This window comes from Ylistrum balloti, unplaced genomic scaffold, assembly GCF_031769215.1.
Source record: "Ylistrum balloti isolate Yb309-2 unplaced genomic scaffold, AGI_CSIRO_Ybal_v1 Utg369754, whole genome shotgun sequence".
Lineage (NCBI taxonomy): Eukaryota > Metazoa > Mollusca > Bivalvia > Pectinida > Pectinidae > Ylistrum > Ylistrum balloti.
Window position 1 is genome coordinate 1,684,231 of NW_026781956.1, and position 15,442 is coordinate 1,699,672.

General features: G+C 34.8%; 1 protein-coding gene across 1 annotated transcript; it reads left to right on the top strand.

Moving 5' to 3' along the window:
• The first annotated feature begins 2,314 nt into the window (after nucleotides 1-2,314).
• Nucleotides 2,315-11,510, top strand: LOC132543381 (arpin-like). Its single transcript, XM_060206871.1, has 6 exons — nucleotides 2,315-2,406; nucleotides 2,691-2,766; nucleotides 3,042-3,174; nucleotides 3,670-3,885; nucleotides 4,314-4,459; nucleotides 10,958-11,510. Exons 1-6 carry the CDS (start codon nucleotides 2,315-2,317, stop codon nucleotides 10,961-10,963), a joined length of 669 nt encoding a protein of 222 aa, XP_060062854.1. The 3' UTR covers nucleotides 10,964-11,510.
• Nucleotides 11,511-15,442: the final 3,932 nt, after the last annotated feature.

Here is a 15,442-nt window from a genome sequence, read left to right on the forward strand (position 1 = left end):
GTGTTAAAAAGGCGTTCTATACCTGAGGGTTTAAAATAACCAGGTATCGTCTAAATATATTCAAACATTTATAACTTTCAAAATTTAAAATGCATTTGTCTGATTTCAGGAATGAGAGTAGAGGTGTCCAGGCTAATACATTTCTAAGCCTTGTACATTGTAATTTTACTGTCTACATTTCTTTAATTAACTTCATGTACTTTATGTAAACACTACACCAGTATTACTCTTTATAACATATCTTTATATCAACACTTTATGGTATATTTGTCTTTATCCGTACTTAGGTTAAACTCGTGTCTCTTTTGGGTTTTGTAGACAATGCAAAGCATATCGAGATTTATTTAAAATATTTTTGATGTTTTAATCACCATCTTCCATACAACAACTTTTTGTCCCTTATAAAGGGCCTTCGGCGTCCATCGTCCGAAGGGATTATCCAGACACCTAAATTTACACTACCGTTCTCGATTTTAGTTTATAACTTTGTATTTGTTTTGTGTTCTATCTATGTGATGTAATTAATATAATATCTGTGTCTTGATAAAGGGGCAAATTGCCTCGTAAGTTTGACAAGTCGCGTGTCTGTACTGTCGTTATTACTTCATTGATCATATATATATACTATTACAACTAGCCCATCTTATATGTCTCGTCACATTCAAAACGTTGTTTATATACCATTTAGATATGATATAACTCATTTACAGTGAAAAGGGTTAAAAAAAAACCGTGTACTTTGCGCAAGTCTGATATCATTGTGTTATAACGATAACTACAAACGTTATGTTTAATGAGCTTCATCAAGAGAATTTGCAATACAAGTGATTCACTTTCATCAATCTCAAACAAACAAACACACACACACACACACACACACACACACACACACACACACACACACACACACACAAATTAAAATTATTATCGGAGGTAAAAAAATATCTGTGACGTCAGAGTTTTGCTCCTGATGAAATCATTAACGTTGCTTTATCCTATTAAATGTTCACCAGCCTTTATGATAACATCAAAATCTCATGGACCAAATCCAGATGAACAGGTCCAAACTTTGACCAAGTTTAAAGTAATAAAACAAAAAAAAAATCAAGTCGCTGGACCACCTCCTAAATTTCAGACGATTTTATTTTATGCATTTGCCTATTTTTTATTTTAACTTGATTAAATCTCGTACCTTTTTCGAACGGGTGTAACAGGACAATCAGCTGTCCATATAATACAATAGTATAGGAAAGACAACTCCAGTTTGATGATTGTTTTGCCTGTGTATGTTTCTTCTTTTAAACAGGCATATTTTTAAAGTGACATCAACGTTGTAGAAACGAAAAGAAAATAGTTACAGAAATGACAGAAATGGTTGAAGAAACGAAAGAAATAACTCCAGAAACAAAGAATGTAGTAGAAAAGAAGCGAGAGAAAGTCATACGAATTTTGCAAGACGTTATACACCTGGGGAACATATACGTTTGTAAATATTCTAATCTGTCAACTACAAAGTTTTCAAGGTGTTGTATTGCGAATTTTTAGACTTCACAACCGTCAACTGCCAAATTTTAGACGGTAAGAAACGTTCTATGTTTACAAATAGGATTAGTAAAGTATTGTTTTATTTAAATAGCTCAGCTCGGATCTTCTCCAATTTTTTATGAAGAAAACTTGTAAGAATTAACTTTCTATTTAGTTAAGGTTATCGGGGATAACAAAAATTGTACTCGGGTAAATTTTACGTTCGCCAATTTTTCAATTTACTCAAGTCAAATTGCAGTTATCCCCTGATAAACGGATGAAAAGGGAGAGCTGATGCTTAATTGTGATGTTGAAAGAGGGCCAAGTAACTTGTGCCAAAATCATTGGACGAACATTAGTGCTAATAAAATATTAACTTTGGTAATAAAAGCATTTAGCTTACAAAATATTTACGAAAAAAAAACTTCTCGAAAAGATTAAAACCAATTCTTTATAAGGTATAATGTTATGAAACCCTCCTACAAACATTCGTTTCATGTAAATTACCTCAAATATACACAACTGTCTCATTTGTGTGTGCTATAACATTTAATTTAATGATAAAACAGGTCGAGTATGTATTGTATTGCCGTTAGAAATATTGTTGATTCTCCTATGAACGAATATCTCATTTTTACAATGCATCCATTCTTCACTCCTGCTTTTAGGTTACGTTCTGTATTTGAAAATCGTCGAAGTTATGACATTCGCCGATCACGGTGACTAAAGCGGGATAACTCTAACAGTATTACTGAAACTACCCCGGAAGTAAACATCACACTACAGCGGCATGAGCCGCCTGTATGACAATAAACCCTTGGCCAATCTGCCCGTGGGTAATGTCCGCGTGGCGAGGGTGTGGTGTGAGGCAGCATTAGTAAGGTAACTTCACACTGGACTTAGCTGTATAGTGAATCGATCGGTGTGGGGAGTCATCTCTCGATTTTACGTTAAACTTGGAACAAGTTTCTCTTTGACACACATAGGACAACTCAAAGAAATGTTTCATATTCAAATAGTTTCCTTTTAATAAGTTGAATCGTATCTCGTGGTGTGTTAGTATGATGACCAGTTAAACTTGTAAAATGGAAATTATTTTAAATAACAGACATTTTCATAGAATTAGTCCCCTGTGCTATGACCATACGTAATCATTCTCTTTACAGAGGGGAGGGTGTTATCATCGAAGGCATCATCAAAGGGCGTGGCAGAGTGGTGATTACTGACATCGAGGACTCAAAGGTAGGCTATTCATTGTATGTGTGTTACGATTATCCATTTAGTTCCTGCATTTATTTTTTGCGTGATTTGGTGTAACATAACGTATACAGAATTTCATTCTGTGCAACATTGTTTGTGTATAGCATTTGACGTATATATTCTTTTCTTTAATTATCTAAAATGACCTTCGATGTATTTAGCTGACCTTTTCTTTACGGCATGGGTAGCCATGCACTTATTTCAATATATTTAGATGTACATGTACCATTGTAAAGATAATGTAATACTCTCTCCAGCACAGATACTATCTCCTATACGTCAGCCTAGACAGGGTACATAGGCGCAAGTTTGATAGCAGTGGGAATGAGGTGGAGCCAAACTTTAGTGAAACACAGAAAGTGAGGACCGGATATCTCAACTCCTCATACAGTAAGTAAGAAAGTGAGGTCTGACTACCTCAACTCCTCCTACAGCAAGAAAGTGAGGTCTGACTACCTCAACTCCTAGTACAGTAAATAAAAAAGCAAAGTCCGACTACCTCAACTCCTCTTACGGTAAGAAAGTGAGGTCCAAAGTGAGGTCCAACTACCTCACCCCCTCCTACATTTGTAAGAGAGTGAAGTCTGATTTCCTTTGCTCCAGGATAATAAGTAAGAAAACAGTCTGGAGGACAAGTGGACATAGTCCATTGAGGTACAGGTAAATAGAGAATGTGTAGGTACGTTAAAGTAAGATATACATAATAAAGATGGTCTGTTGATACACTGAACCTCATTCTACCAACTTTCTCTGACCTCCGTCATGTTACATGTTCCACGGTAATTGTTTCATTGTTTTTTGACAATGTGATTGTTTTATGAACTTGAATGACTGTACTTATTATGGAAAAAATCAAAGTTGTGACTAATGCATGTTTATGTACAGAGGTGGAAGCTAAAGGACAGACTGATCGTCTAACTAATCAAGAAGCCACCAACCTACTGGCTAACCAAGAGCTGTCCACACTGACCAGTAAACAACGACCCTCTGGATGTGACCAATGCCTGTCACTATGGTTACAGGAAAGTGAGGCTGACAAACTAGAGATTACCGAAGGAGATTCTGTTCGAGTTAAAACGAGAGGAAATGGACCATTAATATGTAAATACCACACTGACTTGCCATGTAAAGTCATTGACAGATATTTTTTATCAGATATGGAGGAATGATTTAAGTGTTCTGATAGGCCACCTTGTCTTCTAGTTGCTAAAACAGTTTCTGGCTGAAGGGTTATGCCATTTATGGAGTCAAAACTGTAGGATGCTACTTCTTAGGTCAATAACAGAATATATGCTATTCCTAAGCCATTTTCTAAAAATCAAAACTTATCACTGATCTTTTCATTGAAAATAGAAGTGTAGAATCTGTAACTCATCTTGAATGAAAAATCATTTGGGTTTGCTTTCTTATTGTATTTGTTTCATGTTGAAAATCGTACCTCCCTCTGTGTATTTTGATGATACTTTCATTCCGTTGGAACTGATGTTAACATTGGCTTTCATTTACACTCAATGGTTGTTTGTTTACAGTTAGTATTGCTAAGATGGATAATCAGTCAGCAAATGTATCCAACTTTGCTGGTGGAGAACAGGTGGGCGGGTCATGGACAGACAAAATCATGGGGCTTAAGTCAGATACACCTGAGGATGAGGAGGAAGAAGATGACCAGGACTGGGTATGTAATGTCTGTAGACAGCTTTATCAACATTTAACATCGATTGAACTTTTTTTATAGACAATGAATCTGATTTAAGCTGCTAGTATTTCCATCATATTGATTTTCACAAGTTGATAAACATTATTAATTCATTACTATAATTAGGATAATTAACAGTTTATACAATTTTACATTGATGTTTCTTTTACTTTCTTTATTGATTTTGTGTTGTAATCAAACACTTACGATTCAAATTTTATAGGTAGGTAATTTTTATTTATCTTTAGTGTTAACTATGTATAACACTATGATGGACAGACATTGCCTATCTGCTCTTTGGATGAATTTTTGTGTTTTTAACATAAGTTTTGTATTTATAGTTCACAGTATATTTTTTCACATTTCATACATACATAGCTGATGCAATTAGATTCATTCTTTGTGATACATTGAAAGGTGTAATTCTCTGGTCTTTTGTTTGAATTTTCCTCATGTTTGATGTTGACACTCTTTATATTTATCCCAGGATTGACAGAGTTTGTTAATCTCCAGGATGAACAATGTATTATTGACAGAGTTTGTTAATCTCCAGGATGAATACTGTATTACTGACAGATTTTGTTAATCTCCAGGATGAATACTGTATTACTGACAGATTTTGTTAATCTCCAGGATGAATACTGTATTACTGACAGAGTTTGTTAATCTCCAGGATGAACATTGTATTATTGACAGAGTTTGTTAATCTCCAGGATGAACATTGTATTATTGACAGAGTTAATCTCCAGGATGAACATTGTATTATTGACAGAGTTAATCTCTAGGATGAACATTGTATTATTGACAGAGTTAATCTCCAGGATGAACATTGTATTATTGACAGAGTTAATCTCCAGGATGAATACTGTATTATTGACAGAGTTTGTTAATCTCCAGGATGAACATTGTATTATTGACAGAGTTTGTTAATCTCCAGGATGAACATTGTATTATTGACAGAGTTTGTTAATCTCCAGGATGAACATTGTATTATTGACAGAGTTTGTTAATCTCCAGGATGAATACTGTATTATTGACAGAGTTTGTTAATCTCCAGGATGAACACTGTATTATTGACAGAGTTTGTTAATCTCCAGGATGAACATTATATTATTGACAGAGTTAATCTCCAGGATGAACATTGTATTATTGACAGAGTTTGTTAATCTCCAGGATGAACATTGTATTATTGACAGAGTTTGTTAATCTCCAGGATGAACATTGTATTATTGACAGAGTTTGTTAATCTCCAGGATGAACACTGTATTATTGACAGAGCTTGTTAATCTCCAGGATGAACATTGTATTATTGACAGAGCTTGTTAATCTCCAGGATGAACATTGTATTATTGACAGAGTTTGTTAATCTCCAGGATGAACACTGTATTATTGACAGAGTTTGTTAATCTCCAGGATGAACATTGTATTATTGACAGAGTTTGTTAATCTCCAGGATGAACACTGTATTATTGACAGAGTTTGTTAATCTCCAGGATGAACACTGTATTATTGACAGAGTTTGTTAATCTCCAGGATGAACATTGTATTATTGACAGAGTTTGTTAATCTCCAGGATGAACACTGTATTATTGACAGAGTTTGTTAATCTCCAGGATGAACACTGTATTATTGACAGAGTTTGTTAATCTCCAGGATGAACACTGTATTATTGACAGAGTTTGTTAATCTCCAGGATGAACACTGTATTATTGACAGAGTTTGTTAATCTCCAGGAAGAACATTGTATTATTGACAGAGTTTGTTAATCTCCAGGATGAACACTGTATTATTGACAGAGTTTGTTAATCTCCAGGATGAACACTGTATTATTGACAGAGTTTGTTAATCTCCAGGATGAACATTGTATTATTGACAGAGTTTGTTAATCTCCAGGATGAACATTGTATTATTGACAGAGTTTGTTAATCTCCAGGAAGAACATTGTATTATTGACAGAGTTTGTTAATCTCCAGGATGAACACTGTATTATTGACAGAGTTTGTTAATCTCCAGGATGAACATTGTATTATTGACAGAGCTTGTTAATTTGTTAATCTCCAGAATGAACATTGTATTATTGACACAGTTTGTTAAACACTGTATTATTGACAGAGTTTGTTAATCTCCAGGATGAACACTGTATTATTGACAGAGTTTGTTAATCTCCAGGAAGAACATTGTATTATTGACAGAGTTTGTTAATCTCCAGGATGAACACTGTATTATTGACAGAGTTTGTTAATCTCCAGGATGAACACTGTATTATTGACAGAGTTTGTTAATCTCCAGGTTGAAGGTTGAAGATTGTATTATTGACAGAGTTTGTTAATCTCCAGGATGAACACTGTATTATTGACAGAGTTTGTTAATCTCCAGGATGAACACTGTATTATTGACAGAGTTTGTTAATCTCCAGGATGAACACTGTATTATTGACAGAGTTTGTTAATCTCCAGGATGAACACTGTATTATTGACAGAGTTTGTTAATCTCCAGGATGAACATTGTATTATTGACAGAGTTTGTTAATCTCCAGGATGAACATTGTATTATTGACAGAGTTTGTTAATCTCCAGGATGAACATTGTATTATTGACAGAGTTTGTTAATCTCCAGGATGAACACTGTATTATTGACAGAGTTTGTTAATCTCCAGGATATTATTGACAGAGTTTGTTAATCTCCAGGATGAAGATTGTATTATTGACAGAGTTTGTTAATCTCCAGGATTTGTATTATTGACAGAGTTTGTTAATCTCCAGGAAGAACATTGTATTATTGACAGAGTTTGTTAATCTCCAGGATGAACACTGTATTATTGACAGAGTTTGTTAATCTCCAGGATGAACACTGTATTATTGACAGAGTTTGTTAATCTCCAGGATGAACATTGTATTATTGACAGAGTTTGTTAATCTCCAGGATGAACATTGTATTATTGACAGAGTTTGTTAATCTCCAGGATGAACATTGTATTATTGACAGAGTTTGTTAATCTCCAGGATGAACACTGTATTATTGACAGAGTTTGTTAATCTCCAGGATGAACACTGTATTATTGACAGAGTTTGTTAATCTCCAGGATGAACACTGTATAATTGACAGAGTTTGTTAATCTCCAGGTTGAAGATTGTATTATTGACAGAGTTTGTTAATCTCCAGGATGAACATTGTATTATTGACAGAGTTTGACAGAGTTTGTTAATCTCCAGGATTGTATTATTGACAGAGTTTGTTAATCTCCAGGATGAACATTGTATTATTGACAGAGTTTGTTAATCTCCAGGATGATCTCCAGGATGAACACTGTTATTGACAGAGTTTGTTAATCTTGAACATTGTATTATTGACAGAGTTTGTTAATCTCCAGGATGAACATTGTATTATTGACAGAGTTTGTTAATCTCCAGGATGAACACTGTATTATTGACAGAGTTTGTTAATCTCCAGGATGAACATTGTATTATTGACAGAGTTTGTTAATCTCCAGGAAGAACATTGTATTATTGACAGAGTTTGTTAATCTCCAGGATGAACACTGTATTATTGACAGAGTTTGTTAATCTCCAGGAAGAACATTGTATTATTGACAGAGTTTGTTAATCTCCAGGATGAACACTGTATTATTGACAGAGTTTGTTAATCTCCAGGATGAACATTGTATTATTGACAGAGTTTGACTCCAGAGTGTATTATTGACAGAGTTTCTCCAGGATGAACATTGTATTATTGACAGAGTTTGTTAATCTCCAGGTTTGTATTATTGACAGAGTTTGTTAATCTCCAGGATGAACATTGTATTATTGACAGAGTTTGTTAATCTCCAGGATGAACATTGTATTATTGACAGATTTTGTTAATCTCCAGGATGAACATTGTATTATTGACAGAGTTTGTTAATCTCCAGGATGAACACTGTATTATTGACAGAGTTTGTTTATCTCGAGGATGAACTTTGTATTATTGAGAGTTTGTTAATCTCCAGGATGAACATTGTATTATTGAGAGTTTGTTAATCTCCAGGATGAACATTGTATTATTGACAGAGTTTGTTAATCTCCAGGATGAACATTGTATTATTGACAGAGTTTGTTAATCTCCAGGATGAACATTGTATTATTGACAGAGTTTGTTAATCTCCAGGATGAACATTGTATTATTGACAGATTTTGTTAATCTCCAGGATGAACACTGTATTATTGACAGAGTTTGTTAATCTCCAGGATGAACATTGTATTATTGACAGAGTTTGTTAATCTCCAGGATGAACATTGTATTATTGACAGAGTTAATCTCCAGAATGGACATTATATTATTGACAGAGTTTGTTAATCTCCAGGATGAACATTGTATTATTGACAGAGTTTGTTAATCTCCAGGATGAACATTGTATTATTGACAGAGTTTGTTAATCTCCAGGATGAACATTGTATTATTGACAGAGTTTGTTAATCTCCAGGATGAACACTGTATAATTGACAGAGTTTGTTAATCTCCAGGTTGAAGATTGTATTATTGACAGAGTTTGTTAATCTCCAGGATGAACACTGTATTATTGACAGAGTTTGTTAATCTCCAGGAAGAACATTGTATTATTGACAGAGTTTGTTAATCTCCAGGATGAACACTGTATTATTGACAGAGTTTGTTAATCTCCAGGATGAACACTGTATAATTGACATGTTAATCTCCTGGATGAATACTGTATTATTGACAGAGTTTGTTAATCTCCAGGATGAACATTGTATTATTGACAGAGTTTGTTAATCTCCAGGATGAACACTGTATTATTATTGTTAATCTCAAGGATGAACATTGTATTATTGTTAATCTCCAGGATGAACACTGTATTATTGACAGAGTTTGTTAATCTCCAGGATGAATACTGTATTATTGACAGTTTGATGAACATTGTTAATTGACAGAGTTAATCCAGGATGAACACTGTATTATTGACAGAGTTTGTTAATCTCCAGGATGAATACTGTATTATTGACAGATTTTGTTAATCTCCAGGATGAACATTGTATTATTGACAGAGTTAATCTCCAGGATGAACACTGTATTATTGACAGAGCTTGTTAATCTCCAGGATGAACATTGTATTATTGACAGAGTTAATCTCCAGGATGAACACTGTATTATTGACAGAGTTTGTTAATCTCCAGGATGAATACTGTATTATTGACACAGTTTGTTAATCTCCAGGATGAACATTGTATAATTGACAGAGTTAATCTCCAGGATGAACACTGTATTATTGACACAGTTTGTTAATCTCCAGGATATACATTGTATTATTGACAGAGTTAATCTCCAGGATGAACACTGTATTATTGACAGAGTTTGTTAATCTCCAGGATGAATGCTGTATTATTGACAGAGTTTGTTAATCTCCAGGATGAAGATTGTATTATTGACAGAGTTAATCTCCAGGATGAATACTGTATTATTGACAGAGTTAATCTCCAGGATGAATACTGTATTATTGACAGAGTTGTTAATCTCCAGGATGAAGATTGTATTATTGACAGAGTTGTTAATCTCCAGGATGAAGATTGTATTATTGACAGAGTTAATCTCCAGGATGAATACTGTATTATTGACAGAGTTAATCTCCAGGATGAATACTGTATTATTGACAGAGTTGTTAATCTCCAGGATGAATACTGTATTATTGACAGAGTTTGTTAATCTCCAGGATGAATACTGTATTATTGACAGAGTTGTTAATCTCCAGGATGAAGATTGTATTATTGACAGAGTTGTTAATCTCCAGGATGAAGATTGTATTATTGACAGAGTTAATCTCCAGGATGAATACTGTATTATTGACAGAGTTTGTTAATCTCCAGGATGAACACTGTATTATTGACACAGTTTGTTAATCTCCAGGATGAACACTGTATTATTGACACAGTTTGTTAATCTCCAGGATATACATTGTATTATTGACAGAGTTAATCTCCAGGATGAACACTGTATTATTGACATATTTTGTTAATCTCCAGGATGAATACTGTATTATTGACAGAGCTTGTTAATCTCCAGGATGAACACTGTATTATTGACAGAGTTTGTTAATCTCCAGGATGAATACTGTATAATTGACATGTTAATCTCCAGGATGAATACTGTATTATTGACAGAGTTGTTAATCTCCAGGATGAAGATTGTATTATTGACAGAGTTAATCTCCAGGATGAACACTGTATTATTGACAGAGTTTGTTAATCTCCAGGATGAATACTGTATTATTGACAGATTTTGTTAATCTCCAGGATGAACATTGTATTATTGACAGAGTTTGTTAATCTCCAGGATAAACATTGTATTATTGACAGAGTTTGTTAATCTCGAGGATGAACTTTGTACATAGTTGACAAAGTTTGTTAATTTCCAGTATTTACTTTGTATATCATAGACAAAGTTGTTAACTTTGTGCATTGATGACAGTGTTTGTTTTGATATTTTCAGGATTAACCCTTAAATATCCTTGAATCATCTGATATCCAGTCACCACTGTCCTGAGGCCAGCAGATTGTGGGTAAAAAGGATCTACAGAGGAAACATTTCATGCTAAACTATTATTGTATATTATTTAGACTTTGTTTCCTGGTCGTCTGGTCGTCATCTCTCTTGGATCAGTGGATGGAAGAAAAGATCTGTTTAATTTCTCTGAGAAGTGATTATAGAGGAAATGTTTCACATAAAACTGTTATTGTATATCATTTTCTGGGTCGTCATCTACTTGGATTTGTGAATGGAAGAAAGGATCTGTTTTAAGACTCTGTGGATCAGCAGTAGGATGAAATGTGCTGTTCGATTTCTGGAAATTTTTGCAGAGGAAATGCTTCAAGATATACTCTGTTCCATTCAATGTGTTCTTTATTGAGGGTTTATAAACACAACACACAACATAACGACAAACGTAGAGGTGTTCTGTTGTGTCAGTGTCGAATGGACTTCTCTGTGCTTGCAGTTTATAGGCCATTTATTTTATGAATTAAATAAAGATATTCCAGTGAGACATATGCTATTTTTTATAGAATCATCCAATATACAATTCTGTATAAATGGGAAACAGGATTCCTTTAATTGATTCACTTGTTCTACTGCCGAATGTCGTCATGCGTTTTCCGTCGTCAACAATTGACACAAATCACGAAAATCATGATACCGTGACAATTACTAAAATATCTCCGACTAAAAGGGAAAATAGTTCTCTCCCCTTGTAGTGATTCAGTTGATGACTTCTTTGTTATGTTAATGCAACATATTGTCGATAAAGGGTGACAATACAGGTCTTGTAATTTATGATAGAAGCATGAGTTTTAGTAGAAATGGTCGAGACTAATAACAATTTTAGGATTTCGTTTTTTTTCCAAGAAATTTGTGAAACACAAATGTTCATTACCAAGTCATTACTTTTCTTTTCATCATGGAAATAGTAGTGTCTAACTTGTAATAAAACTGAATAAAGGTTTTTTAAGTGTATGTAAGTAAACATTTCCCCAGCATACACTGGTAGAAGTTAGACAACTGCACAGCGGTTGTTGTTCTCCAAATAATTAACCACGACAAACCTCAAGTTATTTCAGTCGCGCGTAATTTGGATAAAGATAAACCACAACGTATATTTAAAACAAGTTCTTCTACTTGATCGATCCATCACATGAGTCAATTTCCAACCACACCAACAGATATCAATGCTTTTCTAAACGACCTTAACACATTCAACATTCGATTCGTCATTCAACAACCACAACCTTGATGATGCGTCCGTATTGAGTGAAGGTCCCCACAACCTTGATGATGCGTCCGTATTGAGTGAAGGTCCCCACAACCTTGATGATGCGTCCGTATTGAGTGAAGGTCCCCACAACCTTGATGATGCGTCCGTATTGAGTGAAGGTCCCCACAACCTTGATGATGCGTTCATATTGAATGTAGCTCTCCACAACCTTGATGACGTGTCCATATTGAATGAAGCTCTCCACAACCTTGATGACGTGTCCATATTGAATGAAGCTCTCCACAACCTTGATGACGTGTCCATATTGAATGAAGCTCTCCACAACCTTGATGACGTGTCCATATTGAATGAAGCTCTCCACAACCTTGATGACGTGTCCATATTGAATGTAGCTCTCCACAACCTTGATGACGTGTCCATATTGAATGAAGCTCTCCACAACCTTGATGACGTTTCCATATTGAATGAAGCTCTCCACAACCTTGATGATGCGTCCGTATTGAATGAAGCTACCCCAAAACCTTGATGCGTTCATACTGAATGAAGCTCCCAACAACCTTGATGATGCGTCCGTATTTTGAAGATAGAACAACAAAAACTTGGAATGTATTCTGCTTTTAAAGACAGGTCAATAAACCATCTTGGAATGATTTTCTCATAGTCGTACAGTTTTGCCGGACTGGTCTTGACGTTTGGTTGGAAAACCGCTACCATACAGACTCATTTACATTCAATTGTTCGCAAAGGAAGAGTGCATTTAAGTACTTCAATAAGGTATTAGTATGTTCTAGTATGAGTAAGTGTCCTCCATGCAATTGTTTACCTTTTGTTGATTCTCCGTTCTTGAGTAACTACTAAGAAACTATCCAAATCTCGTTTCTGACCAAATATCGTTTATCGGTATAGCGACAAATTGCAAAGTTCGAGTAATTACCAATTCCATTCATGTAGGGAATAGCGGGTTGTAGCTATGAGGTCACAGTAATCCTCGTGACATTTGCGATATGTTCGGTATTTTGACTTGGATTTATCCTTCTAATGGTACATAAGTCATAATGTTGGCAATTTTTTATTCCATTCTGTTAATATTGAGTCCTTTCAATCTCTAGTTGAAAATTACAAGAAACACGAGTGATCTTCACAATGCAATGGATCGTATATTTAAAAAAAACAGTGCAAAGGCAATGTTTAATGCGCTCACTGTTTGTCACACTTTTTAGATTTTTAGTGGAAATAGAATGGTATGGAATACGATCGGATCGTAATAAATTCTGACAGCAGCAGTATCGAGTAGTAATAACAATATTACGTCACAATTCATGATAAACAATAGGTTGTCATTTAGGATTTGTGTTCCTTACTGCAATCACAATACAAAAAAAGCGCTCTTCGCTAAATGCAAGCCCATAATCATTCGTTAACTTCATTGACTGAAGTAGTTTTCCACGACGATTTTAAAATTTAACAATTGAATCAATATTTTTATATCACAACCCGACTGTCGTGTGATGTAATACGTCACTCGGTATGTAATACTTCATATAAAACAATTACAGGTATAAACCCGGTTTTAATGTAAGATACAAACGTGTAGCTATCGTACAGAAGGGTGTCGGTGATGTAGCAGAGACAAACGTGTAGCTACCGTACAAGAGGGTGATGAAGCAGAGACAAACGTGTAGCTATCGTACAAGAAGGTGTCGGTGATGTAGCAGAGACAAACGTGTAGCTACTGTACAAGAAGGTGTCGGTGATGTAGCAGAGACAAACGTGTAACTACTGTACAAGAGGGTGATGAAGCAGAGACAAACGTGTAGCTATCGTACAAGAAGGTGTCGTGATGATGTAGTACAGCAGACAAACGTGTGTAGTACTATCAGAGACAAACGTGTAGCTATCGTACAAGAAGGTGTCGGTGATGAAGCAGAAACAAACGTGTAGCTATAGTACAAGTGGGAGTCGATGATGAAGCAGAAACAAACGTGTAGCTATAGTACAAGTGGGAGTCGATGATGAAGCAGAAACAAACGTGTAGCTATAGTACAAGAAGGTGTCTTTGATGAAGCAGAAGACACCCTAACGGAACACCTTGTCATGTTATCCTTATACTGTTTTATTAGTATATGAGTAAATATTTCTGTTGTTCATATTTTGTCCTGTTTTCATCGAATATGTATTCATTCCGTTAATACATCGTGTTTGCCGTTTTCGTATTACATTTGTATCACTACACAGTGTTATTGCAAATTATAATTAATTATCAGTTAAACAGTGCTGACGAGGAACATGTGTTGTTGTTGTTGACCAAGCCTCACTAAAATGACAACATAGGTGAGTTCCAACGAATGTCCACTATGATAAGGTTATATCTAGTTCAGCGTTCACTGACGCAATAATCATTTTCTCACACCTATAAGTCAATGGAGAGGTGTCGTAATTCTCACTTGCATAGACAATGACATCGATTGGCACCATCCTCATACTAAGGAATACTAATTGTGAGTTATGTATAAGCTGGCGTTACTCTGACTTCTGACTGACCTACCTAACACGTGGTCACTATCGATTCACGACCATATACGGAAATGATTCATTTACTTCCATTCACAAACCATAAATCAATTTATATTTATTCTATAATAAAGTGATTTCCATTTCTTATCAAACACATGTCACTGTCTGTTCCCCAGACCGGACGTCTTCGTCTTGTCTCCTACTGTTATAGTGTCCCACATAAAAAACATAATTCGGTATGTTTTGGTAAATAACAGTGTCTTCGTTGGGGGTTTGAAGTGATTGTCAAATTGCCTCTTTGTGCTTCATTTTAGAAGTAAACTTATTCGAGTGAACAATCGGTAGCAGAAGGGCAGAGTATGAACTACGTAAGTATAAGATGAACATTGTAAATACACAAACAAAATAAGACTTAAACCCCTATTCCAGAATCCATTCTCATGATCAATAATGAAATTGTGCCCTACTCAACCTTCTTTAAAACTTGTCAGTTTCAAAGAAAAATATAAACATTAAAATTAATAGTGTGTCGGAAATTCATTAAGAAATTGGATATAATGTAGATCTTTATATAAGATTCATCACCATAAATATTTGGGTCTGTTTGGTTCGGGTCTATTGTACAAGCTGACTTCATATGACTCAAATGAAATAGAACGATTCTCAATAATTGTTATATTACGGCAACCATA

Excerpts from the sequence above, each read along its gene's own strand:
- LOC132543381 (XM_060206871.1), top strand. The coding sequence starts at position 2,315 with ATGAGCCGCCTGTATGACAATAAACCCTTGGCCAATCTGCCCGTGGGT. Across the intron at positions 2,767-3,041 it reads CTGACATCGAGGACTCAAAG|CACAGATACTATCTCCTATA; the intron begins GTAGGCTATTCA and ends TACTCTCTCCAG. Across the intron at positions 3,175-3,669 it reads ATATCTCAACTCCTCATACA|AGGTGGAAGCTAAAGGACAG; the intron begins GTAAGTAAGAAA and ends GTTTATGTACAG.